The 27,653-nt window shown below is 49.2% G+C and overlaps 1 protein-coding gene across 16 annotated transcripts in view; it reads left to right on the top strand.

Moving 5' to 3' along the window:
- The first annotated feature begins 834 nt into the window (after positions 1 to 834).
- Positions 835 to 27,653, top strand: part of ESYT3 (extended synaptotagmin 3) — a 58,049-nt gene continuing 31,230 nt past the window's right edge. For 9 of the 16 annotated variants that reach the window (XM_036904258.2, XM_036904260.2, XM_036904266.2 and 6 more), the window contains exons 1-3: positions 842 to 1,336; positions 23,391 to 23,432; positions 25,362 to 25,496. In XM_036904258.2, the coding sequence (XP_036760153.2) occupies positions 1,019 to 1,336; positions 23,391 to 23,432; positions 25,362 to 25,496 (495 nt within the window). In that variant the 5' untranslated portion in view covers positions 842 to 1,018. Of the gene's footprint in view, positions 1,337 to 23,390; positions 23,433 to 25,361; positions 25,501 to 27,653 lie in introns of all 16 variants that reach the window. The other 7 variants (XM_057498755.1, XM_057498758.1, XR_008996548.1 and 4 more) reach the window with 6 other exon arrangements.

The following is a 27,653-nucleotide window of genomic DNA, read 5'->3' as shown; positions in this document are numbered from 1 at the left end:
AATCATTCCAGCAATTTACGCACCCACTCATGTGAGCCACCTTAAATATATGCCATCCACAAGATGAATTTACCGTCTGAATTTGAAAATTGTGACTCCACTTGTTCTGATCATTCAGAAAGGATGAGAGAGAAACCTGGGCTTCACAACTGACCCTCAAACCCTCAGGGATTGCTCTTCATTTCCCTTGCATTCACCCATCACTTGCTGTGCTGGGCGCCCCACAGACTAGCAGGAGTGGCCAGGCCCCTGGAAACTGGTGACCCAGGGGATTGAGCCAAACTAACACTCTGCACAGAGGGCGGGAAGTGTGGGGCACTGCTGAGGGGCACAAGGGGGACCCTGACCTCGGCCATGTTGGGCTGGGGGATAGGTCTAACCTTTAAAGATGCCAGAGGAGAAAGCAGGGCTCCAAGGGCCAGGCTGGAGGCTCAGACACAGGGTCAGGCCCACCCCGGGCTGTGGAGGCCGCGACGAGGCAGACGGTGGCCCAGCTAAGAGCCTACTAGACTGCATACTGGAGACTGGGTGTGGGAAACAGGTTTTATATGATGTTTATCCATGACAAGCCATTTGTCACATACCTCGGTGAGTCACAAACCGCCTACGGCAGTACGCTGTCCATTCCGAACTCTACCCGGGCGTTGCGACTGCGCCTTCCGCTGACGCCAGCGCCGCACGCTGGGGTGCGAGGAGCCCGCTCCGCTTCAGAACCCGGCCAGCGCCGGCCCTCGGCCTGACCCCGCCCCTCCCGCCTGGGCCCGCCCCTGGGGGCGGAGACACCAGGAGCGACTACCCGGGCTGGGAGAGGAGCGCAGTCACCGCGCAGAGCGTCGCAGCCTTGCGCCACTGTGCGCTGCGAAAACGCCGAGCGCGGAGCGCGGGCTCCTTCCGCCAGGGCAGGTGCGGCGCGGCGGCAAGGTCCTTGGGCTTGGAGGGCTGATGTGCCCCGGCATTAAAGCGCGTGGATCCGAGCTCAGCTGAAGCCTCTTGGAAAGGGCAAGACGGCGGCGACGAGATGCAGGCAGGGGAGCCGTGCGCCCCTGGTGCCCAGGGAAACCAGCGCGCACCCAGACCAAAGCCGCGCCTGTCCAGCCAGCTGCTGCCCGAGTTCTATACCTTCGTGGCGCGCGTGCTGTTCTACCTGGCGCCAGTCTACCTAGCCGGCTACTTGGGGCTCAGCATAACCTGGCTGCTGCTCGGTGCCCTACTGTGGTTGTGGTGGCGCAGGAACCGCCGCGGGAAGCTCGGCCGCCTGGAGGCCGCCTTCGAATTCCTAGACAACGAACGCCAGTTTATCAGCCGCGAGCTGCGGGGCCAGCACCTGCCGGCCTGGGTGAGCTGGGCGCAGCCGGGCGGGGGTTGGAGGTGGAGCGGATGCCCCGGGGGTTCGGAAGGAGCCTGAAGTCAGCTGGGGCGCGCAGACCCGAGGGCGGGCGGCAGTCCCCGCGACAAGCACACCGGGTGCCCCACTGCGCCCCGCGCACAGACCCTGGAGGCGGTGGCCGTGCCCCTCGCCGCGGCGCCTCTCGGCCTCAGCCCCACCTCTGGTTCCGCTGAGCAGGGAGTGGAGAACCTGGGTTTCACTTAAGGGCCCAGAGCCTGAGAGAAAAGTCTCCGGCAGGCCACACCCAGGAAAAAAACAAGGGCATCTGGGACTCTGCAAAGTTCCTTGGGAGGGAAGCGGAGGGCATTATTTCCACCCGCCTGTTGATTCAAAGAAAGAACACAGGGCGCAAAACTAATGGGCAAATACCAAAATGACTGAAGCTGCAGACAGGTTGGTTGCCTTCAGCAGAGGTCCGGGCAGAGGAGCGGGCCAGGCTGGAGATGCTAGTGCGGGGATGGGGCTGAGAGGCGGGGCCACTAGGTCCTCTCCCTCCCTCTGCTGCGAGGGATGCTAACACATGACCGGGTAACACACACTCGCTCACATTCTACAGCTGCAGACCCATTTCCTGGTGTGGAATGGCCTGGACTATGGCTTTTCTTAAGTTTCTGGTCCTGAGAATCACCTGCCCCACTTAACAAAAGCAAGTTCTAGGTCCCACCTCACAGTTCCCAGGTGGGACTGAGGCACTTGGTGAATCTTATGATCAGGTGAGTCTGGGACACAGGGCAAGAGGCTTGGTCTGTGGCAAACCTACCCATCTGGGTGCTTCTCTGATTGTTCTAGATAGACTCAGGCTCTAAAGGGGAGAGATATCCAGAGACCACCAGACCCCTTGTTTCCTCTGGTGTGAGGCCTCTATTCTAAAATCCAGCCAGGCTATAAGTTCCTCACACCTGCCCATGATACTTGCCTTAGAGTGGGGTAGAGAAGAAAATGTTAGGAAGGCCTACTTACATTTATCTTTCCAAAAAAGAGAGAAAGAGGGAGAAAAGCCTTACTTGCTAGGGTTGCAGTAACAAAGTACCACAGACTGGATGGATTAAACAACAGAAAGTTATCAAGATAAAGGTGTCAGCATGGTTGATTTCTGGGCCTCTCCACTGTATCTTCACATTGTCTTCCCTCTGTTCATGTGCATGTCCACATTTCTTCTCTGATGAGGTCATCAGTCAGATTAGATTAGGACCCATCCTAATGACCTCATTTTACTTAATCACCCCTTTAAAGGCCTGTTTCCAAAAACAGCCATATTCTGAATTACTGGGGATTAGGACTTCAGCCTATGAATTCGGGAAATACAGTTCTGCTCGTAACACTGACGTTTAATGTATGAATTAACAGAAAAGCTTTGTAAATAAGTTTACATATATTGGGGATGAGGAGGGCTAAGGGTACAATAAAAAAGCACAATGACCACTTTCCTAGGGTAACAGCCATGGGACAGTGTTGGGGCCTGACCTTGGTCATCCTGGTTGTTTTTTGGTGGCTTGTGATCCTGAAAGGTGTGGTCCTAGGCCTGGCCTTGTCCACACTCCTTGTTCAGTGGATTTTTTGTTTCTGTTTAAATTGAAGTATAACTCGTAAAATATCATATGAGTTTCAGGTGTACAACATAACAATTTGGCATTATGAAATGCTTACTGCAATAAGTGTAGTTACCATCTGTCACCATACAAAGTTATTACAATATTGATTGTATTCCTATGCTGTACTTTTCATCCCCATGATTTCATTATTTTATAATTGGAAGTTTGTACTTCTTAATTCCTTTCACCTACTCCACCCATCCCTGTACTCCCCTCTGGCAACCACCAGTTTGTGCTCTATGTTTATGAGTCTATTTCTGTTTTGTTCGTTCATTTGTTTTGTTTTTAGATTCCACATATAAGTGAAATCATATGGTATTTGTGTCGGTCTTATTTTACTCAGCATAATATCCTCAGGTCCACCCATATTGTCACAGAAAGATTTCGTCCTTTTTTATGGCTGAGTAATAATTCCATTGTTACATATTACCACATCTTATTTATCCATGGACAATCTATCAGTAGACACTTAAGTTGCTTTATTATCTTGGCTTTTGTAAATAATGCTTCATAAACATAGGGGAGTGTACATCTTTTTGAATTAGTATTTTTGTTTTCTTAAGGTAAATACCTACAAGTGGAATTACTGTGTTCTATGGTATTTCTATTTTTCATTTTTTGAGGAAACTCCATACGTTTTCCATAGTGGCTGTACCAATTTACATTCCTACCAACAGTGCAGGAGGGTTCCATTTTTCTCCACATCTTTGCCAACATTTATTTCTTGTCTTTTTGATACTAGCCATTCTGACTAGCATAATGTAGTTCTCACGTGGCTTTGATTTTCATTTCTCTGATGATAAGTGATGTTGAGTGTCTTTTCATGTGTCTGTCAGCCATCTGTATGTCTTCTTTGGGAAAATGCCTGTTCAGGTCTTCTGTCCATTTTTTAATCAGATTATTTGTTTTGTTTTGTTTTTGTATTGAATTGTATGAGTTCTTTATATACTTTGACTATTAATCCCTAATCAGACATATCATTTGCAAATATCTGCTCCTATTCAGTAGGTTTTCATTGTGCTGATAGTTTCCTTTGTTGCACGGAAGCTTTTTAGTTTGATTTAGTACCAATTGTTTATTTTTGCTTGTGTTTCCCTTGCCTGAGGAGGCAGATCCACAAAAATATAGTCAGGCTGTCCAACAGATTACTGCCCATGTTTTATTTTAGGAGTTTTGTGGTTTCAGGTCTTATATTTAAGTGTTTAATCCATTTTGCATATTACCACACCTTATTTATCCATGGACAATCTATCAGTAGACACTTAAGTTGCTTTATTATCTTGGCTATTGTAAATAATGCTTCATAAACAGGGGAGCATACATCTTTTTGAATTAGTGTTTTTGTTTTCTTCAGGTAAATAATCCATTAAGAGTTTATTTTTGTGTCTGATGTGAGACATTGGTCCAGTATCATCTTTTGCATGTAGCTGTCCATTTCCCCACCACCACTTATTGAAGAGATTGTCTTTCCCCACTGTATATTCTTGCCTCCTTTATCATAGATTAACTGACCATAAAAGCTTGAGTTTACACCTAGGCTTTCTATTCTGATCCATTGATCTATGTGTCTGTTTTTGTGCCAGTGCTGTAATGGCTTTTTAAAATTGAGGTATATAAATTATGTAATAAAACAACAAATCTTAGTGAATGGCTTGATGAATTTTGATATGTGTATACACTCATATAACCATCACCCATATCAAGATACCAAACATCACTTATTTTTTTCTGCTTTATCTGTTCTACTAAGCCCCCTAGACTCCTTCCCTATGGCTACCACCAGTCCATTCTCTGTGTTTATGAGTCTATTTATGTTTTGTTTGGTTGTTTTTTTAGATTCCACATATAAGTGAAATTATATGGTATTTGATTTTTTTCTGCCTGTCTCATTTCACTTACCATAATATCCTCATTTTTGCAAGTGGCAAGATATCCTTTTTGATGGCTGAGTAATATTACTTGTGTGTGTGTGTGTGTGTGTGTGTGTACTACATCTTCTTTATCCATTCATCTATCAATAGACATTTAGGTTGCTTCCACATTTGGGCTATTGTAAATAATTCTGCAATAAACATAAGAGTGCACATAATATTTTGAAAAGCAGTATGGAGGTTTCTTAAAAAACTAAAAATAGAAATACCATATGACCCAGTAATTATACTTCTGGGAATTTACCTGAAGTACTATAATGTTCAGATTACTATAGCTTTGCAGTATAATTTGAAGTCAGGGAGCACAATACCTCTAGCTTTGTTCTTTCTCAAGATCACTTTGGCTGTTTGGGTTATTTTGTGGTTCCATAAAAATTTTAGGGCTGTCTCTTCTAGTTCTTTGAAAAATACCATTGATATTTTGATAGTTATTGCATTGAACCTGTAGATTGTTTTGGGTAGTATGGACATTTTAACAATATTAATTCTTCCAATCTTTGAGCATGGTTTATCTTTCCATATATTTGTTTCACCTTCAGTTTCTTTCATCAGTGTCTTATAGTTTTCAGAATACAGATATTTTACCTCCTTGGTTAAATTTTCCTAGGTATTTAATCATTTTTGGTACAACTGTAAATAGGATTGTTTTCTTAATTTCTCTTTCTGCAAGTTTTTAGTAGTAGATAGAAACCCAACAGATTTCTGTATATTGACTTTGTATCCTGCAACTTTACTGAATTCATTAATTGAATTCATGCTAATTGTTTTTTGGTGGAGTCTTTAAGGTTTTCTATATACAGTATCATGTCATCTGAAAATAGTGATAGTTTAACTCCTTCCTTCCCAATTTGGATACCCTTTAACTCTTTGTGTTGTCTGATTGCTGTGCATAAGACCTCCAGTACTATGTTGAATAAGAGTGGTGAGAGTGGACATCCTTGTCTTGTTGCTGATCTTAGAGGAAAAGCTTTCAGCTTTTTGCCACTGAATATGATGTTAGCTGTGGGTTGGTCTTATATAGTCTTTATTATGTTGTGGTATAGTCCCTTTAAACCCACTTTGTTGAAAGTTTCTACCATAAATGTTGAATTTTGTCAAATACTTTTTTTTGCAACTATGGAGATCATATAATTTTTATTCTTCATTTTGTTAATGTGGTGTATCACAGTGATTTGTGGATATTGAACCATTCTTGTATCCCTGGAATAAATTCTACCTAATCATGGTGAAAATATCCTTTTCATGTATTGTTGAGTTCAATTTGCTAACATTTTGTTGACAATATTTACATCTATTTTCATCAGGCATGTTTGTCTGTAATTTTCTTTTTTGTAGCATCTTTGTCTGGTTTTGGTATCACCATCATGCTGTCCTCATAACATGAATTTGGAAGAATTCTTTCCTTTACTATTTTTTGGAAAAGTTTGAGGATCTGATCCTGGACTCCTGTTGGAAGTTTCTGATTGTTGATTCAGTTGTGTTACCAATAATCAGTCTGTTCAGATTTTCTTTTATTCCTGATTCAGTCTTGTGAGATTGTATGTTTCTAGGAATTTATCCATTTCTTCTAGATTGTCCAATTTGTTGGTGTATACTTATTCATAGTAGTCTTTTATAATCCTTTGTATTTTTGTGGTGTCAGTTGTGACTTCTCTTTCATTTCTGATTTTATTTTATTTTGGGTTTTCACTCAACTTTTCTTGTTTATCTTTTCAAGGAACCAGCTCTTAGTTTCACTGATCATTTCCTTTTTTTTGTCTCTATTTCATTTATTTCCACTCTAATCTTTATTATTTCCTTCCTAACTAACTTTGGGCTCTGCCTTTCTTTTTCCAGTTCCTTTTACATGTAAGGTTAGATTGTGTTTTTGAGATTGTGCTCATTTCTTGAGACAGGCCTGTATCACTGTAAACTTTCCTCTTATAAATGCTTTTGTCCGAGAAACTCTGCCCCACCAATTCTGAATGGTAAACTTGCTGGTAGAGTATTCTTGGTTGTAGGTTGTTTTTTTCCTTTCAGCACTTTGCATTCATCATGTCACTCCCTTCTGACCTGCAAAATTTCTGCTGAAAAATTAGCTGATAGCCTAATGGGGTTTCCTGTGTGTGTAACTGCTTTTCTCTTGCTGATTTTAAGATTCTCTCGTTATCTTTAATTTTCGCCATTTTAATTATGTGTCTTGTTGTGCACCTACACAAGCTCATCATTTTTGAGGCTCTCTGTGCTCCCTGGACCCAAATGTCTGTTTCCTTCCCTGGGTTAGGGAAGTTTTAAGCCTTTATTTCTTCAAATAATTGTCCCCTTTTCTATCTCTTCTCATTCTGGGACCTCTATAATGTGAATGTTAGTGTGCTTGGTGTTGTCACAGAAGTCGCTTAATCTATCCTAATTTTTTTTAATTAAAAAAACTTTTTGCTGTTTAGTTGGGTGCTTTCCATTACCCTGTCTTCCAGATTACTGGTCCATTCCTCTGCACCCTCTGATCTATTATTGATTCTCTCTAGTGTATGTTTCATTTCAATAATTGTATCTTCAGTTTTATTGGGTCTTTTTATATTTTCTGTCTCTTTGTTGAAGTTCTCACTGAGTTCATTCACTCTTCTCTCCAGTCAGTGAACATTTTTATGACCATTACTTTGAATTCTTTATCAGGAGGTTGCTTATCTCCATTTCTTTAGTCCCTTTTCTAAAGTTTTGACTTGTTTGGGTATATACCTCTGTCTTCTCATTTTGTTTGCCTTTTTGTGTTTGTTTCTATTAATTAGGCAAATCTGCTACCTCTCCCAGTCTTGAAGGAGTGGACTTTGGTGGGAAGGTCCTCGGTGTGGACCATGTGGGCCTGGTGGCTTTGGCTGGCTGGCTGGAGCTGTCGCAGGCCCAGGCTGAGGGGCCCGTAGCACTCCGCACTGGGGCCACCTGGCGGGATGGCTGGGACTGAAGCATGTGTGGGCCAGTGGGTCTAGGGCTGCCCTGGACGGACAGCTGAAGCTGAAGAGGACAGGAGCCAGGGGCAGGGTGTCCGAGGGTGCTTTGCCCCTGGGCCATCTTGGTGAGTCTGCTGGAGCTGTAGTGGGCACAGGCCTGAGTTGTCCCAGTATGTGCCACACCTTGGTGGGATGGCTGGAGCTGGGGCGGGTATAGGCAGGGACACCACCTTGTAGGGATAGTTGTTGCTGGTGTGGGCTAAGGGCCTGGGACTTGCTGTGGTGGCCCTACAGGCCATCTAGAGTGCCCGGACCCTGCTCTCATCCACGCTATCACAGTGGAGGGAGAACAAGAACGGTGGGTCTCACCAGCACCTCTGACTCTGGAGAGAGTTCTAGCAGTTCCCCCACAGTTTGGCAGATACTAGTGTTAGTAAATGGCTTCCTTCACTTATATTCCAATTGTTCTCTGCCCCATGTGTTTTTCTGTGCCCCAGGGCAGCCAGGTCTGCACGGGGGGTCCTCAGTGACATTGTCCCTATAGCAGTTCCAACCATAGGGTTGGAGCTCCTGTGTTGTCTCTGTCTCTCCTGCTGTTCTCTGTGTGTTCACCCCATCTTTTGTTGTGCAGAAGCTGTTGAATTAGACCTCAGTTCTTTCCCTGGAAGCTTTGCTCTGTATATAGGTGTAGGTTTGGTGCATCCATGGAGGAGGTGAGTTCAGTCTTCCTATGCTACCACCTTGGGCCTCCCCACTTCCTCTCTGCTGAGGGAGCCCAGACACTTCTCAGACCTCTGTTGTAGCTCCCGTGGTGGCCTTGTGTATGAGAGTGGGCCGATGAGATCTTACCAAGTGACAGCCCTCCCTGTCTGTCCCTTCCTGGATTAGGGAGGCCCCTAGACACGTAGCTGGGTGCAAAGGCAGTGTTTCTTAAATTGGGGCAAGAATCTGATCCTCTAGGGACACTGACACCCCCAAACCTCCCCACCCCCTGCCCCCATGCACACAAACTATTCTAGCTTCCCCTGGGGGAAGGGAGACCCCAGGAGCAACATGAACGAAGCCTCTAACAGGGAGCTCAGCCTGATGGCGAAGACAGTGCAAAAAAATACCTCCTGGGTTTTCACCATGGAAACCATACCCCAGGCCTGCCTCAACTTGCTGTAGGGACACACAGAGGAGGTGATGGTGTCTCTCCTACGAAGAGGGCAGTCTGGGCAAGAGGCAGATGCAGCAGAGCTAATCACTATAGAGGTCTCAGGGAAGCCAGAGACAGGAGTCTGAACGGAGCCCAGTCATGGTTTGAAGGCCTAGAGTGAAGGGCACCCTGCCTGGTTTCCATATCACGCTGTCCCCAGACCATTACAGCACCTGCTTCCTTGGCAGAGTCCTGGGAAGGGCCTGGCCTCAGCCTGCATTCTCCAGACTCTCCTGGCTGGCTTGGCCGGCCAGTTTGGAGGGCCAGGGCCCAGGTAACCTTTTGGTTTGAGGCAGAGGTGCTGCAAAGGACATTCCGAGCAGAGGCACACAGCATGGAGGCCCGGTATGGCTCCATATGAGGGGCGCTTTGTGCTTTGGCCTGGCTCTCATGTGTGGTAGGGGCTGATGGACATGGGCCAAAGTGAGGCGGCTTGACAGAGGCTGGGCCTGATTCTGGAGGCTGTAAGGAGTCTCTGGAAGGTTTTGGAAAGGCCCTGTGAAAAGCAGCACGAAGGGAGGAGTGAAGCTGGGGAAGAGAGACTGGCTGAGAAAGTGATTTAAGCCAAGCTGTTGGTAGAGGGGACCAGGATGGGGGGGCGAGGTGTGTGAGAATGGGACTGCAGATGAGTGGTGGCTCTGGACTGGTGCGAGGGGGTGCTAGGGGCCTTCCGGGCTGCTTTCTGATTTGGGGAGCTGGGCACCCATTATTGGGGCTGTGAATCCAGCAGGAGAAGTGGGTCTGGGAGGTTGGTTATCTGTATTAACAACTGTGAAGAGCCTGCAAATCTATGTAAATGTGGGCTTTTTGACCCACCTAACCTGGGGATGATGTGGAAAACCTGGAACCTACTTAGTTGAATATTCTTCTCCTGTCCTCTGTCTTCCAAGGAGCACATGTTGTCTATGAAGGTGCAGAGAGACACGGCTCTGGGTGTGGTGGGAGCAGTGTGATCCTTGCCCGTATTTGGAGCACGGGTGCCTTGATCCTCATGCGGACCTCTCAGTATGCCTTCTTCCCATTTCCTTGCATGGAAGTGCGGTTGGTGGCTTATGACCTCCTTTGGGTATCAAAAAATATTTTTACAAATTAACAGCGTTGGGGGCTGAAGAAAAGTTGAGGGTTTCAAGGGCCCCATACGTGGCTCCCGCACTCAGGCCTGCTTGCACCGCCAGGAAGCGTCCCTGGCATGGCAGCGCCCAGTGAGGGTGGGGTGTGTGTGTGTGGGTCTCCAGCCCACCTCCTGCTTATCAAGCTGTTGTCAAGCACACCTTGTGCTATTTGCACCAGGCCCCTGTGAGGGGGTGGAGGGCAAGGCTGGCTGAACTGGAGCAGAGATGCCACCATGCTCCCTTGCCAGGCCGTGGTGGCCATTAGTCCTCAGTGGAGCAGTCTTTCCTGGCCCGCTAGACCCCTCAACACATCACTCCAAGCTGCTGCCTCCAGGTGATCTTGGAAGTTGGTTCCCCTCGCTGGCCTCAGTGTCCCCACCTGTAAAAAGAGGTTGTTTCTGGCCAAACTTCAGACAGCCCTGCTCAGTCTTAGCTTCCCTTCCTTGGAAGATGTTACTGGAAGAAAGGATCCTTCATTCTGTAAAGAGGTTCACAAGTGAAGAACCTGTGAATCCCTTTGACCTGTAATGTGGCCTGGCCATGTGGAGAGACAAGGCAGAGGCACCTGGCTGCCCAGCCTCTGAACGGAGGAGTGGCTGCCACTTGCGGTTCGCAGGTGAATGTTCCTTGCACACAGGTTTTAGGTTTATTTTTCAAGGAATTAAGAGCCTCTCCAATTAGGCCCCCTTGCCTGGGCTGGGGAGCGTGGACAGTGCACTGACAAGCGTGAAGTCCTGGATGCTGCAGAGCTGGTGAAAGCCCAGCCCCACCAGCTGCTGTGGAAGCTCACTGTGCACACCTGTGCCTGGGTGGGTGTCTGAAAAGCCACTGTACAGAGCCAGGCACAGGAGGGCGCTCTGCGGGGGCTGCTGTTGAATTCTGAGTTTCCTGGGCTGCCTCACTCTGCCTTTTCCTAACATGAAGCTCATTACCAAGTGACTGAGCAGCAGATTCCTCTCTCTGGAGTGGGATGACCACAGAGAGTGGTGCAGGCAGGCGGACTGTGCAAAGCTGGCAGTGAGGTGCCGTCCTGTTCCCCGGGCCCTGCCCAGGCCTGCCACTGTGGGTTCACATATTCCAGCCATGCCGCTCCAGGAACCGCTTCCTTCTGCAGAGCCATTCCTCAGTGCTCTGGGCTCCTCAAGCCCCGCAGGGTAACCCTTGCTGCTTCTCTGCCCCACCACCTCCCATGGCACGGGCCCCTGGTGAGGCTCTGCTGGCTGTGCAGCAGCAGTCTGCTCAGATAGGCCCTTCGCTGCTCCATGCACTTCCTGGTGATTCACGGGGCCCTTGACCAGAGCTCAGTTGGGTGATTGGTTTATCAGATGTTTGTTTTGCCCCTGCCATGACTGTGCTGGTGTGAGGAGGGAAGTTTAGTGAGGGTCTCTCCTGGCTCCAGGTCAGATGGGATGCGTTTGGGGATGAGGGCCTGCGACTGGGTGGAGAGGGGAAAGAACTGTCAGAAAACCTGGCATTTTGTGTCTGTGGCCTTGGGTCTAGCTGGGCTTGCTCTCCGCCAGCTGACAGCAATCAGGCATCGGCGGCTTTGTTAGGGAAATGAACCCTTGTGTGTCTGCTGGGATGGGGACAGGGGCTGAATGCTGTGGTGGCAGGTCTGGACTTGGGGTGTAACCTCACTCACTGGGGGACCTTGAGAAGGTCCCCTGTCTTCTCTGGGTCCCTGAATCCCCTCTGAAAATGATGCGGTTTTGGGAGATGCTCTCAAGTCCTTCTAGCTGTGGGAGTCTGCCATCATCAATCAGTTCCAAGGTGGCTTTTCTCCAGTGCCGCATGCCCACAGGACCCTGTTCTCAACTCTCCTGCCTACCCATCACTTAACTGGGTGCGCCCTGGGGTGCCGGCCGAGGGGAGTGCTGGGAAAGGCGGACCTCCCATGGCAGCGAGCATTGCAAGGCTCACAGCGGTGTCCCAGGGACGGCCCCTCTGCTGACCACCAGGGCTGTGGCCTCGCCTTCCCAGGGCTGAGTCTGATGCTCCTTCTGTGCGTGGAGCAGCGGTCTTCCAGGACCCAAGCTCTCAGGGTCTGTCCGGTGCTGACTCTTGTCAGTGAGGGGAGGTACACGCGGTGACAGCTCCGAGCTAGGCGCCACTCTCACATTAGATCACGGAGCTCAGTTCTTGTAGCCAGCACTGTGGAACCTGGTCTGACACGTCAGGACTGGTTGGATACTGCTTGGTGTTAAGGGGCTTCTTGTGAGGTCCCTGCAGCCTCTGAGGTCATTCATGCAGCTTGGAGTCCTCAGGAAGACGGAGGCCCGGGAGGTTTTAGGTATGTCCCTTGGGCCTCAGCCCCATGTCTCAGGGATGCTTTGTGGACTTACCATGTCCTGGGCCAGTATCAGGCCATAAGAGGGACAGAATATGAGCATTGCTGTCACCAGGCCCTGCACGGGGATCTCAGGCATTTCTGCCATTGCCTGTACCCAACCAGCAGGCACCCCAGAGGGGTGCAGCGTGTCAGGCACAGGGCTGCATGCTGGACCCCAACAGCAGTGATCTATGGTTCCTGCCCTCAGGGAAGCCCCAGGCCAGATGGATTCAGACCCCCAGTAACAGTCTTTTCTGATACAGTGTGATCAGTCACACGAGGTGGCAATGCAAGGCTCTGAGAAAGCCTGGCGGGGGTTGGGGGTCTGACCAGGTCGGAGGTGACCCAGTGTAAGTCCAGGGAAAGGAAATCACAGGGCAAAATACCTCTAAAAACCGAAATCAGTCAAAGGGGGAAATAAAATTCAAAACCCGTTTATTGCTTACAAACTGCAGTCCAGGGCCGTCTCTCTCTCTCTCCCCTGCTCTGGCAGAAGCAAGCCAGCTAGCCAGCCCCCTCCCCTTAACCTCTCAGGTTCAGACACTCCCTCAGTTGCCCAGGTAATTACCCATTGATACAGAGATGAACTTCTCTCCACCACTGAGAAATGATGCAAATGCCCTAAAGCCATACTTCTCTCCACCCTTGAGCGCCTGTTGATATGCAGATGTACTAAAGCCGGGTGACATATTCTGGAAATATTACAATTTTACCCACACCCAGGAAGGGGTGCCCTGGTGTTGCTGGCTGTGGGAGGGGGTGGGGGCCCTGGGCCCAGCATTTCTCACAGGTGTGGTCACTCGAGCCCCTCATCTTGCTCTGGGGCGAGCAGACTCTGGGGCTGCAGTCCCTGCTACCCCAACCCACAGGAGACTGCCCGCTGCTCAGTCCACAAGGGGCTGAAGTTTTCCAGGAAGGTGTGTCCACAGCAGCCTTTTCTCCAAGCCAAGTGCCCGAGAACCTTAGTAGGTGGGAGATCGCATGGTAGGTGAGGATCAAGGCCAAGGTGTCATAGCTCCTGTCCTGCTCCTGTCACAGCCCCCTCTCCAGTGGGCAAGAAGGTGTGGAGAGCTGATCACCAGCTTCCAGTGGCCTCCTGGACCAGAGCCTTGACAATGGGCAGAGGCACTTCAGTGGGACTGTCCGCAGTGACTCAGGCGCTGCTGGGAGGTGTGCGCTGCCCCCCAAGGCCACAACCCAACTCAGAGGAGGAGCCGGGGACTGGGGCCCAGCCTTCCCTTCCTCCTTCCTGACCCTGCCACCTCCATTCAGAGTTACCTCCCCTGGGAGAGCTCCAGAGGTTTGTAGATCTCGGGAAACCTAGAGCTTATAGCCCAAAAATGTTCACATGCGCCTGTGGAAAGTGATTTCCTTTTCCTCCTCCTCCTTTACTGTAAATAGTTGGGAGGGAGGTAAGGTGTTCTGCCCTAGTGGGAATCATTAAAGGGACAAAGCCTCATTCTCTTTACACACCCTCTCTGTGAAGCCAGGGGTTTGAGACCTGACTCCCTCAGGCTAGCTGGGAGTCAGGGCTGGGCTCCTGCAGGCCCGCCCCCCATACAGTGCAGGGGGCCGCTTATGGGCCCCACCCCCCGTGCAGGGCGCCCTCCAAACGCTGAGTGAAAAGCCCAGGAGCTTATCTGGGACACAGGATGTTTCGGGGCCTCAGAATCCCCCACTCCATTCCTTTGCTCAAGTTGTGTTCCTTTTTTTAAGCAACAGGTTGTAAACTGGTTAAAAGTCTGGTTTTCTGGTTATAGAAATAAAAGTATTCGCATTGTAGAAGATTTGGAAATGGCCTCACAGTAAAACTCAGCATAAGCACTTACCACCCCTCCACCCAGAGACACATCTTTCTGTTTGGGTTCACTTCCTTTGTAGAGAAGGTGCAAGAAATGGCTTTTAAAAACTTGTACCCTTTTTTTTTCCTTTTCCTCTTATTTTTAATGTTCTTAATATTGTATAGAAACATTCGTCAAAAACATGTTTAAGGATTACAGTATCCTTAACCTGAATATAGCACAAAACTTGCTTAACTATTTCTCTAATGCTATTTTAGCCATTTCCAAGTTTGCCCTCTTCACCCAGCAAGCTGAGTAAGTGGTATTTCCTGTTTCTGTCTGGAATTTCTCCCCAACCTGCGAGTCTGGCTCCCTTGATTCTTCCTTCAAGTCCAAGCTAACGCATCCATTCTGAGACCCCCGTCCACAGACCCTTTCTGTACCCTCATGTGTCTATCAGTCCATTTCCCATGCCGCTTTGCACCCGCCTGTTTTTATGTCTGGCTTCTCCTCCAGACCCAGTGCTCTCTGAAGGCACGGTGTGTTTGGTGTTCCTGTGTGTTCCTCAGCCTCCAGCTGCTTGCCCTGAGCTAGCAGGCTCTCGGCTCCATGAACACTTGAGTGACTGCTAGGCCATGTGTCTCAAGTGCCTTCCCGTGGAGTCCTGCATGTTACACTGAAATGTCAGAGCCTACAAACACTTCGAAGATTCTCGTTTCCTCATCACTGTGGTCAGATCAGCTCTGAGTGTTGTCTGTTTTGGCATTTTACTAGTTTGGTAAGCAAGAGGATAATATTTTTTAATCTCTGATCATTACTGGGTCATTGAACTCTCCGAAGAAATGACCATGGACAGCGTGGGGCAGTCCTTCTGCTCAGAACCCTTATTTCTCAGCAGAGGGTGACAGGCTTCTGGCCCCAGTGTCCTGGTATTGATGACTGCCTTTGGAATTTTACCTGCTCAGCTGTCTGTCTGCTGAGTCCGGCTGAGGCCAGTCAGCAGGCTGGGTGTGGTGTTAAGAAGCCTGTGGGTTCTGGAACAGTGCTAGACAGAATTTCCAATTGGCAAAGCAATTGTTTTCCTTAAAGCACTTTTAGCAGGGTAATTTTAAACAGAAGAGTGGGCAGATTTAAAATTAGTTTTCATGGTTAAATGTTTGTCTTCCAAGAACAGAGAGAAGGAACAAAAGGCTGTGCTTCTTCAGGAGAAAAGTGAGTGAAGTAAGGGGCCGTTTGCTGGCAGAGGAGGAACCACTAACCAGGCCCCCACAGAGCAGGCGACTGAGCCCGGGGGGCCTCCCTGGAAGGCCTTCCCTGAAGGACACCCGGGAGGCTGGCTGTGAGTGTGGGGAGGACCTTGGCAGCACATGTCCCGCTCGGCAGGTGTGTGTGTAAGAATGCCGTTTGGAGCACAGAGGAGCCACAGGGCTTTTTTTCTTTCCCTAGCGAAGAGGGTGTGTGTCTTTGTGTGTACATGTGATTCTACAATGGTGTCTGTGTAGTTCTGGGTGTGTGTACATGTGTTCTTGAATGTGTACATGTGTCTCCATGTAAGTCTGTGTGTGTCTGCGTCTCTCTCTCGTGTGTTTGCACATGGCTGCCCCGCGGGAGGAGCACTCATCCTGTTCGGGGGAGTGGGCAGCGTTCACCTAGTGACAGGCAGGCCCTGCGAGTGGAGCCCTGTGGTCTGCTGCCCCCCAAGAGAGTCTGGTGGCCAAAGCCCCCACCCAGGCCCTGCCCATCTGTGGGCCGCTGGGCCCCGGCCCTGCAGGGATACACTGTTGCTTTGGCTCATTTCCTCACTGCTATGGGATCATTTTTCCTAAAAGTGTTTAAGAAATAAACTATAGAGGAAGCCCTGATGTGGGCCATTTGGGTGGCCTCTGCTAGCCTGGAATTCTAGCTTAGACCTGAGTTTTCTATACAATCTGTCTCTCTTCTGTAAGCTCTCATTACCCCCATTCCTGTGACAGTGTCTGGAAACGCTGTCATTAAAATATTAGCCCACTTTGCCTGGCAGACTTCGGCCCAGGTACACCAATAACAGCTGGGTGCAAGCGCAGTTAGGCTGAGGCCCACCTATTTAAGCTTCCCCGAGGGATAGAACGGGAGAAGCAGACCTTTGGGATCCTGGTGACTTGATCAAGAGCCCTGGCAACTTTGGGATTTCCCAGGCCTGCTTTGGGGAAATGCTCACACCAGTAATAGGTCAGTCAGGGCAGTGTTCCTGTTTCTGTGGGGATGAACCTTACTAGGGTTCTGGATTTGTCTCCACTTAGTATAGAGTCAGATCCGTTATCTCTTAATCGCAGCTCTGAGCGGCACAGGCAGGAACAACCTCACTTCCCCTGGTCACGAGAAATCTGAGGCCTCTGGAAGGGGCCAGCCCCAGCCCCCTTGCCGCCTGGTTACAGAGAGCAGCCACAGGGTTGGGGGCGGCGGGGAGGGGGCACCTCTTAGGGGCGAGGGCAGGGCCCAGAGCCAGGCGGAAGCAGGACACTGCATTATTCACCTACTGGCTCTTACCTCGTCTTGCTGTTTGTGGCGCAGAAGATACTCCCTTTGTAAAAATTGAGGTCCATAGGCTGCTGATAAGAATTTGATTGACAAAGCAGTGTTCTTTCTAGAGTGACAACTGGCAGCGCAGGCTGTGACCTGGGAGCCCCAGTCAGGAAGCCGGGGGGCAGAGGAGCCACCTTCTAACGGGCCCGAGCGGGTTGTCCAGGCTGCCGAGCTGAGCCCGTGCGCCCATTCCCCCCTGCCCTCTGCTCCCATGATCAGAGTGACCAGGGGCGGGCGGGGAGTGCAGATTTCCAGGTCCCACCCCAGGCCTCCTGAAATAAAGTCTCTGAGGGCCCTGCCCAAGACTCCACGTTTTAACGAGCTCTCCGGGTGGTGGTTTGTGCAGGCAGTGCGAGAACTGCCTGAGTCTGGTGCTAGGCATTGCCGGGTGATGTCAGTCTCTGCCCCTCGCTGGTCCAGAGACTCCCAGAGGCTCCCAGCCTTCTGGGGAATTGGAACAAAAGCTCAGTGGCCTTAGAACTCAGTCGGAGAGTGAGCCGCCTGTCTTCCTTTTCTGCCTTCTCACTGTTTACTTAGTAAGGGGAGACACTGATGGAGTCCCTCCTCCGTGCCTCACTGTGGGCCGTCCCCTTGGGGCAGTTTCACAGGGGCACCTTGCAGGGGCGCAGATCCCCCACCTCTCAGTCACCAGGGGCAAGGGAGACAACACTCAACAACGGTCTTCCCCCTTTGGCCTCAACCGCTTCGGCTGTGTTATCCTTTCCTCATTTTCTATTCCCGCTTCGCAGCAGTCTCCCCAAGTGCAGAGATCCAGGCACCAGGAGACCCAGTAGAGACTCTGCATCTGTCAGAATCAGACATGTCGCCTCGGTGACCTGTTCTTGGCAGGTCCTGAGGGCAAAGGCATCAGAGGGTCTGCACCCCAAGGTCTGTACAACTGCCAAGAGCAGCCCCCACTTCTGGGGCATTGACTCTGGGCTGGGAGAGCCACTGGGTATCTCACACACATTGTCTCGTGTGCTCTTCTCAGGAACTCTGTGAGGCTGGCTGTGTTATACCCATCTTGTGGATGAGAAAACTGAGGCTTGCAGAGGTGAAATTTTAAATGCACAAGGAGTAGTCAGAAAAACATTTAAAAAATGTACTTCAAATGCTGGCATTTCAGGTGGAGAGGGGGAGGAGAAAACAGCTTAGAAAAAGATTTGATGGCTGGGCTCAAATCACAAGTAGGTGAGAACTGGGTTTTTTTTTTATCTGGGTGATGTTGGCAAGTTCTAACGAGTCTCTAAGCCTCTCCTCATCTATAAAATGGAGATAATTGTAGCTTTGCTATCCACCTTATAGAGCGTAAGGATCAAATGAAGATGTCTGTGGAATGCCCTTTGTTAGCTATAAAGCATGGTCTCCCATTGAAGACTGACGTCCCATTTGGGAATTCTCTGCTAAATTGGACTTTCTGTAGAAGAAGTAAGCAAAGTGGTATGTAAGGTTTTCTTAAGAGGAGCGAGTAGGGTAGAAAAGTAGACTTTGTGATAAGACAGACCTGGATCTGGGGCTCAGCTCTGGCATCTCACAGCTGGTGATTGTAAGTAAACTCTGAGCCTTAGTTTCTTTATCCATAAAATGGGGCTAATAAGGGATTAAAGTGAGTTTTAAATGATATGAGATATCATGAATTCAAAAAGGTTGAAAATTGAATAGAAAAAGATGTAGCTGGGCAACTCTGAAACAAAAGAGAGCTGAAGTAGCAATTTTCATATTTGACAGAATAGAAGGTAACTCAATTATAAAGATAAGGATGTTAAATGCTCATCAAAGGAGCAATAATTAACAAAGTAATTTAGTAATCATGGACACATATGTACTGTAAAATATAAACTTGAAATATAAACTAACAACTGACAGAACTGCATAGAGAAGCATACAAGTCAACAGTTGGGCTTGTAAATTTTAATACATTCCTTTCTGAAAATGGCAAATCAAATAGGCAGAATAAACAAGAATACAGAACATTCAAAGGACATGATTAATAACTTGATCATACATGGAACAGTCGCAGAAATTAATCACATGCCAGGCCACAAAGGAATTATCAGTATATTCCAATGAATTGCCATCCCACAGACTGTTCAGACTATAAAGAAATGAAATTAGGAAACAACCATAGCTATAGAAATCTTGTGTCTACATATTTTAAAATATTACTATTTAAAACACCACTGTCTAATAGGCAGTCATAGTGGAGATTACCAAAAAATGGCTGAATAATGAAAATGCTGTCAAAAACTGTAGGGGAATTTATAACTTTGAATTTATTTATTGTAAAATAAGAAAAGTTGAAAACAATTCAACTCAGAGTTTGACTCTAGGAATATAAAAGCAGCAGATATAGATCAAAGAAATAAGGAAGGAAATAATATAAGAATGACGATGAACAAAATTTTCAAAGTAAAGGTAAAAAGGGAAGAAAATTATTAACAGCTAAAGTTCTCTGAAAAGATTAATACAATAGGCAAACCTTTGTCAGGTTTGATTGTGGGGGAAAAAGATGAAGAACAAAATATGGAATGAAAAGGGCAAAAATAACTACAGATATAGCAGATGAATAACAAAATATTATAAACAACTATAAATCAATACATTTGAAAACCCAGGTGAACTAGATACATTTCTAGAAAAACAAAATTACCACAGTAAGAGGTCAATAGACCTTGAGTACATCATTAAACACCAAGGAAGGAAAGGTAATTTACCACCCAAAAAGCCTCAGGATAAGATGGCTTTATAGGTAAGATATAAGAAACTTCACTGATCAGATAATTCCTGTACTTACAAGTTGCTTCAGAAAATGGGATAAGGAAAGGTGTCCCACTTGTACGATTTATTGTTAAGACATACCAAAACCAGATATGAACTGCACAAAGAAAAAACTGTAGGTATATCACTTTGAATCATGAGTATATAAAACCTAAATGAAATATCAAGCTAATTACATTTATTACTTAAAGTGGACTTTATCCCAGGTACTAGACGTGGTTCTGTTTTAGAAACGTCACTGAAGTCGACCACATTAATGGGAAAGAAAGAACATGATTATCTCAGTGGATTGGAGAATGTACTGAATAGAGTTCAATATCCATTTAATGAAAGCTCTTGGAAGTTTAGGAATTGAAAAAGAACTTCCTTAATTTGATAAAAGCTGTCTTCCAAAAATCTGCAGAAACATCATGCCTAGAGGAGAAACTTCTGTTTGAGGACAGGAACACGCTAGAGGCACGTGTTACCACCACTGCCAGCATAGTACAGGAGGTCCTGGCCACTGTAGGCAAGCAAGAAAACAAGGATAAGGATGGGGAGCAAAAAGACAAAACTGCTACTATTTGGAGATTATGAATGCATATAAATAACCTATGGGAATTAATGAACAATTAGAACTAATAACAAATTTTATCAGAGTTGTCCGAAAATGAAATACCATTTCTAGTAACTGCAAAACCCACAAAGTGACCTAACAAAAGATGCGCAGGACTTTTATCATAAAGACTTAAAAGTTCCTAAAGGTAAATACAACCAAATGGGAATAAATAAAGGGAAATATTCTTGGAAGCAAAAATTAATATTGTAAAGATATCAGTTCTCCCACAGATTAATGTATAAATTCAAAAATATAACAATCAAAATCTCAGGAGCATCTCTTTTTTTTGAAGATTGACAGGATGATTCTGAAATTCATACGGAAGTATAAATACCTACTGTCATCTTGATGAGTTTGAAAAAGAAAAAAGGGGTCCTTTTGCTAAGCCCCAGTGTCCTTTTGCTAAGCCCCAGTGACAGAAACAGTGTGCTACTCAACACAGGAATAGGCAACCAGACCACGCATTCAATGCCAAGTCCAGAAACACACCAAAGTACACGTGAGAGCATGATAGGTGAGGGAAGACGCTTCACGAGGTAGGAGGAAGATGGACTGTGAATGTGATACTAGAAAATGGTCTTAATGGGAGTGTGGAGAGAAAGGAAATTATATGCCTATCTCACTGCTATAAAACATGCCAGACAGACTGAAGACCTAAAATGCGAAAGCTAAAATACAAAGGCAATAGATTAAAAACAATAATTTTGTGCATTTGGGAAAGATCCAAAAAATACTGATTACAATGGAAGAAGAGACTAATTTTCATCAAACTGAGGAAGGACTGGGTTTGAGTAGCTGCTCTGGAAGTGACGTGTCTCTGGTTTCATTCCCTGGTCCAGGGCTTGTCAGGGGCAGTCATGGGGCTGAGGTCCCAAAGTCAGCAGGCTCCTGGCCCTTGTATTGGGGAGTTGTGACAGGTGCTGAGGTTTGGTTCGCAGGAGGCCCAGGGTGCCTGAGGCAGAATAGGGTGCTTTGATTAATCTGTTTTCTTGGTTTGAATTGCTGCTGTCCTCAGAGGGTTCAGACTCACTCTCTGGAGGAATCTCTTGGTGAGGAGCCTCCAACACAGGCGTGGTGGCTAGGGCAGACCATGAGAACTGAATCAGCCCAGGCATTCCAGTGCTGTCCTCACTGGTAGGGTGAGTTGGGGGCAGTCTAATGCCAGGGGGTGGACTGGTCACTGATGCTGCACAACCAGCCCTGCCTGGACTCCAGAGTCATGTCAGGAGCCCATTAAACTGGAAGGCCCCACCTCATTCACTCTGATTCAGAAGGTGTGAGGCAGCTCAGGAATCTGTCCAGGGTCCGGCAGATCAGAACTTCTCAGCTCCCAGGGATGCAGGATGAACTGGGCTGCTGAGGGGTGTGCATCTAGTGTGTGCACACCTTGGCAGGATGGGAAGCACAGTGGTTGGGATGGAAGGAGGAGAGCAAGAGGCCCACCAGCAGACGTGGGCAGAAGAGGAGCAGAGGCACATGAGGGCCCAACTGTAACCAAACTGTCCATTGTGGGGGTCGCCCTTCCCCTGCCTGTGCTGGAGTGGTCCGTTAATCACCTGCTTCCTTCCCTAGCCTTTGAGGGAGCTCGTTGAGGGCAAGAACCTTGCATTCATTCATATAGTCAGTCAGTCACTCCAAAAACACTTACTAAGACATTCATACGGCAGGAACAGGCATTGATAGGGAACAAGCTGCATCAGCCCAGCAGAGCTTCCGGGGAAACTGGCTGGCAATACGTCCCATGAGGCTCAGAAGCCCTGGGCTCCTCTGACCTCTCAAAGCCACTGAAAACTGCTCCTAAGAAAATTAAATTGCTCTGTCCCCTCCTTTGGGAATGGCACTCCTCCTGGGCATGTGATCTAGACCAAGGCCTGTGTTTGGACCTTCAGGGCATCCAAAACTAGCCAGGGCCTGGTTCTTGATGGGTGTGCACTGGTGTGCAAGCCCGTCCTCAGGCTTCGGGCAGTGAGCCTTCTGAGCCCCCAGCTGGAAGGGCAGGCCCTTATTGACCTTAGGAGGTTCTAGGCCCACCACGAATCTGATCCCAGGTTGGCCTCATGCTCAGGTGACCTGGGCATGGCTACAGTGATGGCCAGCACTGACATTTTACTGATACATGCTTTGTGCCAGACACCTGGCATATCCTCTCCCCTCTGTCTCTCCCAGAAAACCTTGGGGAGGAGGATGAGAAGTCCAGTAGACATACTCAGAGGCTGTGACTCTTGGGAGGAGAGGGTTCAGCACGCCTAGCATCAGGTCATACAAAGGTTAGCTAACAAGAGTGCCACTTTATCTTGCCCCCCCTCTCCAGCCCCCAGCCAGGGGCTGTGGGAGGACTCACCCAGCAGGCCCAGTGGCCTGGAGCTGTGACCTGGAGGAGCTCTGCTGCGTGACTCCAGGACCTGGCCTCAGGGGCCTCCTTGCTGGGGTGGGGTGAGGCATGGGTGGGAGCTGAGGAGGGGTGCCTCTGCACCCCAGGTGCCCATGAAAACAACACGATGCCCTTCTGGCCTTCCATACTGGTAATCAGAACGATCATAATACATTAAGTGAAAGAAGGCTACAAAAAGCACTTAGGACCGCAATTTCTCTCTACTACACACACTTGTTTCTGGAAGAAACTGGAGAGCAATGCATCAACCTGTTAGCCGCGGTTATTACTGGACGTCCTCTCATAAAATGTTTCCTTTTACTTAGCTGCAATTTCTAATTTGTATACAGAAGCTATGATTACTTGTGTCTTTAACAGGAACGGAATTTGCAAGCTCTGAGTGTTACCAAGCTGGGAGCTGTGCCCGTTCCTGGGTGGGCGGGGCCTATTTGCACAAGCAAAGGAGTGGGCGCCAGCCCCGCCCTCCCACCTGCCCGCTGGGGTGCGGGGTGCTGGGGGGATGAGGTGGAGAGGAGGAGGATGGGGGTCGGTCTCCCCAGAACCACCGTGTGCGGCGCTTCGGAGCCACGCGCGTCAGGGCCGAGCGTGGCCCGCCGGCGAAGGGTGCGCGCCGGTGGGTGGGGAGGGGGCGGCCGGCTGAGTCTCCGGGGCCGGCGCGGAGTGGGGGCTCAGCGCGGGCCGGAGGAAGAGCCGGGAGCGCTCCCGGGCGGGAACGGAATCCTACAGGCGGCGTTGCCTGGCCGCCTGCCTGGTTCCCAGGAGGGCTGGGCGGGGTCTGACTCCCCCTCGGGGCTTCTGTTCCTTAGATCCACTTTCCGGACGTGGAGCGGGTCGAGTGGGCCAACAAGGTAAGGCAGGGGCGGCTGGAAGGCGGCGGTGCGGCGCGTGGACGAAGGCTGCCCTGGCAGCAAGGGCCCATGAGGGGCAGACAGAGATACCCCGTGGCCTCTGGAGTGGTGGCCTGCCTGCCTCTCGCCCTTCCCGTCCTCAGGGTTCTTCTCATCACCAATGAGTTTCTTCTTTTCTTTTAAAATAAATGTCTTTAATGGCAAAATTAATGCATGGCCCCAGCAGAAAAGTTAAGAAAATATAGATTAGTGTAGAGGAAAATGCAGCCCGTCAGTGGCCCACCAGGCAAAGCGCAGTGCTTTCTGGGGAGGCGCAGGCAGTTATCTGACAACTGCTGGATTTCTCCTGGTTCCCAGCTCAGATCTGCCACTACTGGCTGTACAGCCTCCTGACGGTTGCATAACTCTCAGAGCTGGTTCCCTCTTCTGGCAATGGGAATAATTATGGTCCCGGCCTCGTGTGATCATGTGAGGATTCATGAGGTAATTAATGCACCACAATGCCTGGCACGTTGTGCGCTAGGGCACGCTGTCGTCATCGTATGTCCGCCTGTAGGTCACGCAGGGGAACTCCCTATGGGCCGTGGTGCCAGATGCCCCAGGGAGAGACTGGGCTCTGTGACCCCAGGTCTGGCCCTCTCTTACAAGTGAGGAAACAGAGTCCGGCCCCCACCTGTGAAGACTCCTCCATGCCTCCTCAGGTCTCCTGACTTAAGACTGTTCTGGATAGAGGCTTAGCCCATAGTAGGAATGACTTAGGTTAAGGCATATGAAAGGACTTTCTGATGGTTTCTGATCTGAGTTTGCTCTTCTCATGTTACCAGACATGTCATTGCCAGGGTGTCAAAAAATGTCCCCAACCTCTGGGTGAAACTTGGAGGATGTAGGTTGCTACTTTAAGAGGAGTGACTGATTTCTGTGGGTCAGCACAGGGCCCAGGACCTCTGGGACAAACCTGTGCCATGCCCCCGAAGTTCAGTTCTTGTGCACGCATCAGCTGGTTCCTGGCACCCCCCCATGCCCATCGTCTCGGCGCTGACACACGGAGGCCCACACAAGGGCCTGGACATATGACCATGGGGTTGAGGCTTCAGCCCTCAGCTCAGGGCACAGATGGCAAAGCAGCTGTGCAGATGAACCACACACCAGGGAACGAAGTGTGTCCCACTGAGCTTTGTATTTCAGAGGCACTTGGCAGATGATAAACCCGCAAGACAGGACCAGCCCCTAGAGAGGCCCCTGAGAGAAACAGGGGCAACAAAGCCCTGAAACCTCACTCCTCCTGGTTCCTCCAATCATGTGTTGGGGAAGAGTGAGGTGCATCTTTACACCAAGACCCAAGTCTGCGAGAGGGAAGAGGGAGAAACCTCTGGCCCAGACAGACCCTATCAGCTAGCCGCTCCTCCCTCCACGCCTCTCTCTGATCACCATCTCCTGCCACCCTCCTCCCCAGGTCCCACGCTTGGGTGTCAGACCAGCGCCAAGAGTCATTCTGCTGCAGAAATCAGCTGAAGGCAGCCTTTTCTGATTGCTAGAAAAAATTAAGTCCACAGGAAACTATTTAAGTTTCTCTTCTGTTATGTTTTTTCTTAAACTACTGGCACCCACTTCCTGTTTACATGACAATGTCACGTCAGATAGCTTATGTTTTAGTGCAGAACTGAAGGGCTATCATAATATTAAGCTAGTGAATGACTATTCCATGGTGCTCTGCAAAATGGCACCAAGTCTCCGTGAGACGGGTCCAAGAGTGGCAACCACTGCTACAGTTGTCCAGTGTCTGGCGGACAGGTGTGTGGGTCGATGGGCACGAGGGTGGGGAGGCAGGCAGATGGCACTGCGCTGGAGAGGCCAGGTGGTCCTGGGCAGCTGTGGGTCTGGGGCGGGGGCACAGATCTCACTACTCAGGGTCTCTTCTTGTCCCTACAGATCATCTCCCAGACATGGCCCTACCTGAGCATGATCATGGAAAACAAGGTCCGGGAGAAACTTGAGCCTAAGATCCGGGAGAAGAGTGCCCACCTGAGGACCTTTGCCTTCACCAAGCTCTACTTTGGTCAGAAGGTTGGTGGACTTGCTGTGCAGTGTTGCCTCCGTCCCCAGCCCCCACCTGCACCTCCCAGCCTCTAGGCCTCAGGGCAGACCCCTCATCCAGAGTCCTGCCACCACCCTCTCAGCAGGTCCTAAGGAAGCCTGGCTCAGAGAGAGCAAAGAGAGGTGGGAAATAATTCCACTTTTCTTAAGCAAAATTTTGAAAACATGCTCTGCAGTATAAGCCAGCTGGAGCCAAAGATGTGCAAGTCACACTCCCTACCCTCAGATGGGAAGAACACACTCTCATGGTATGAGATAGTGCCTCAGAGCAGCATGTAACTCTCCGCTAACTGGATTCTGGCAATCAGGCCAATCAATGTGCAAAGCCACACTAGTTCTGCGAGGAGAATAAGTGACCTATGATAAAGGAACCTTGTGTGTAACCTATCTGACATCATGTCCATACTCTAGACTGAGTTTCCTATTCCACCCTCTTGATCCACTCCACCTGCCCCCAAGGTCCCCATTGATGTAAGTCTTATCTTGATCATCTGAAAATGCAAATGCATCCCCTGGCAGAGGACCATTGTGAAGACGGAAGTCAGAGGCACTGGCTTCTGGTCTGTCCTGGAACAAGCAGGTGTCAGGATGCGGGCCAGCCTGCAGAGAGCTGTCTGCTCACCCTGGGGCATGTGCCTGGCTCTGAGCTGGGGGTGGACCAGGCATGCCTCAGCCCTGAAAACTGGTTTGTGTCCCTCTGCCTCTGCCAGGACTAGCTTGTCCCAGTGTCTGCTGGTCCATTTGTTCATTCCCTGGTTCATTCACCTATGACTTAGTGAGCACGGCTGTGTGGGAGGCACCGTGGACAGGAGGGTGTGGCTGTGCCCCTGCCTTCAGGAAGGTCACTGTCCTGTTGCGGAGGCAGACCCATAAACTGTGGATGACAACATGGCGGTGTATGCGCTATAATGGAGGAATGCATGAATTCAGGAGTGGGGGAGTAGTCAGGGAAGACTTCCCGGATAGCATGATGGCTGAGCTGGCATTTGAGGATTTCATTAGCCTGAGAGCACAGACTGCTGTGTCTGAAGCAGACCCTGCTCAGCCGGGCCGCTTGCCCGGTAATAATGCCTGTGGGATGTGCTGCTGCTAGAAAGTCATCCCTTGACAGCAGTAGAATCAGGCCTAGAGGTGGCTAATCCTAAGGGATGATTTTTACTATGTCAGGAGAACCCAGGGGGCCCAGCAGGCTGACCAGATGCTCCAGCCCTGCAGAAATACCTGACTCCTGCTCCTGGCCTTCAAAGCCCTTTAAATTCTGGCGTTTCCCACCCAGCCCCACCTTGGATCCCCCATCCCCATTCCTTCCTCCCCTCTCCATTGGTGGGGGGATCATGAGGACTTCTCAGTGACCTTCCTGGGCTCGGCCAGGACTCAGTGCACTCACTTTCCTTCACATCCCATGAGTGTCCAGCTCCTAATTCCTGTGCCCATGCCCAGGTCTGCTCTTGCCACGATGACCTTGAGCCAGTGACTTAACCTCTTGGAGCTCCAGTGTCCTCATCTGTAAAAAGAAAGGACCCACTTCTAAGGGTGGTTGTGAAGTGTGACTAAAAGGCCTGGCCTCAGGGCCACTCTGCTCGGCTGTGTGAGCAGTGCTCTGAGTAGGACACTGGGGGCCAGTGGGGGCCAATGTCCAGCCCTGTGCCCTCACCTAACAGCCCTGGGCCAGGGCTGCCCCGCCTGGCACACAGCAGCTGCTATTGGTGGTCACCCCCTCTCTGTGCTGTGGGCTTCCAGGCAGCAGCCTTCCCCAGGACCCAGCTCTGTCCTCAGTGCCCAGGAGCAGGCTGCAGGGGAGTCAGTGGCAGTGCCCCACACCCCAGGCAGCCCCTGGCTTTTCTGAGTCTAGTGGCCCTGGAAGCCAAAGCAGAGCCAGGCGCTGTGCAGTCTGCAGCTTCTGTAATTCTGGGGTCCCTTTTAAAGAAAAAGAATCTAAAACTTAAAATGTAAAATTAGGACAAAAATGAATATTAAAGATGAGAAAGAATGAGAAAACAAATCACAGCAAGCTATACATTTTAAAAGCTGATAGATCACACATATCACCAACTCTGGAAAACTATAAAATAATTTTAATTAACCACTTGACATGTCCCTATAATGTTTATTTTCCCTGCAATTTTG

Source organism: Manis pentadactyla, chromosome 1, assembly GCF_030020395.1.
Source record: "Manis pentadactyla isolate mManPen7 chromosome 1, mManPen7.hap1, whole genome shotgun sequence".
Taxonomy (NCBI): Eukaryota; Metazoa; Chordata; class Mammalia; order Pholidota; family Manidae; genus Manis; species Manis pentadactyla.
Note: the sequence above shows the minus strand (reverse complement) of the source record. Positions and strands in the feature narration are given on the sequence as shown.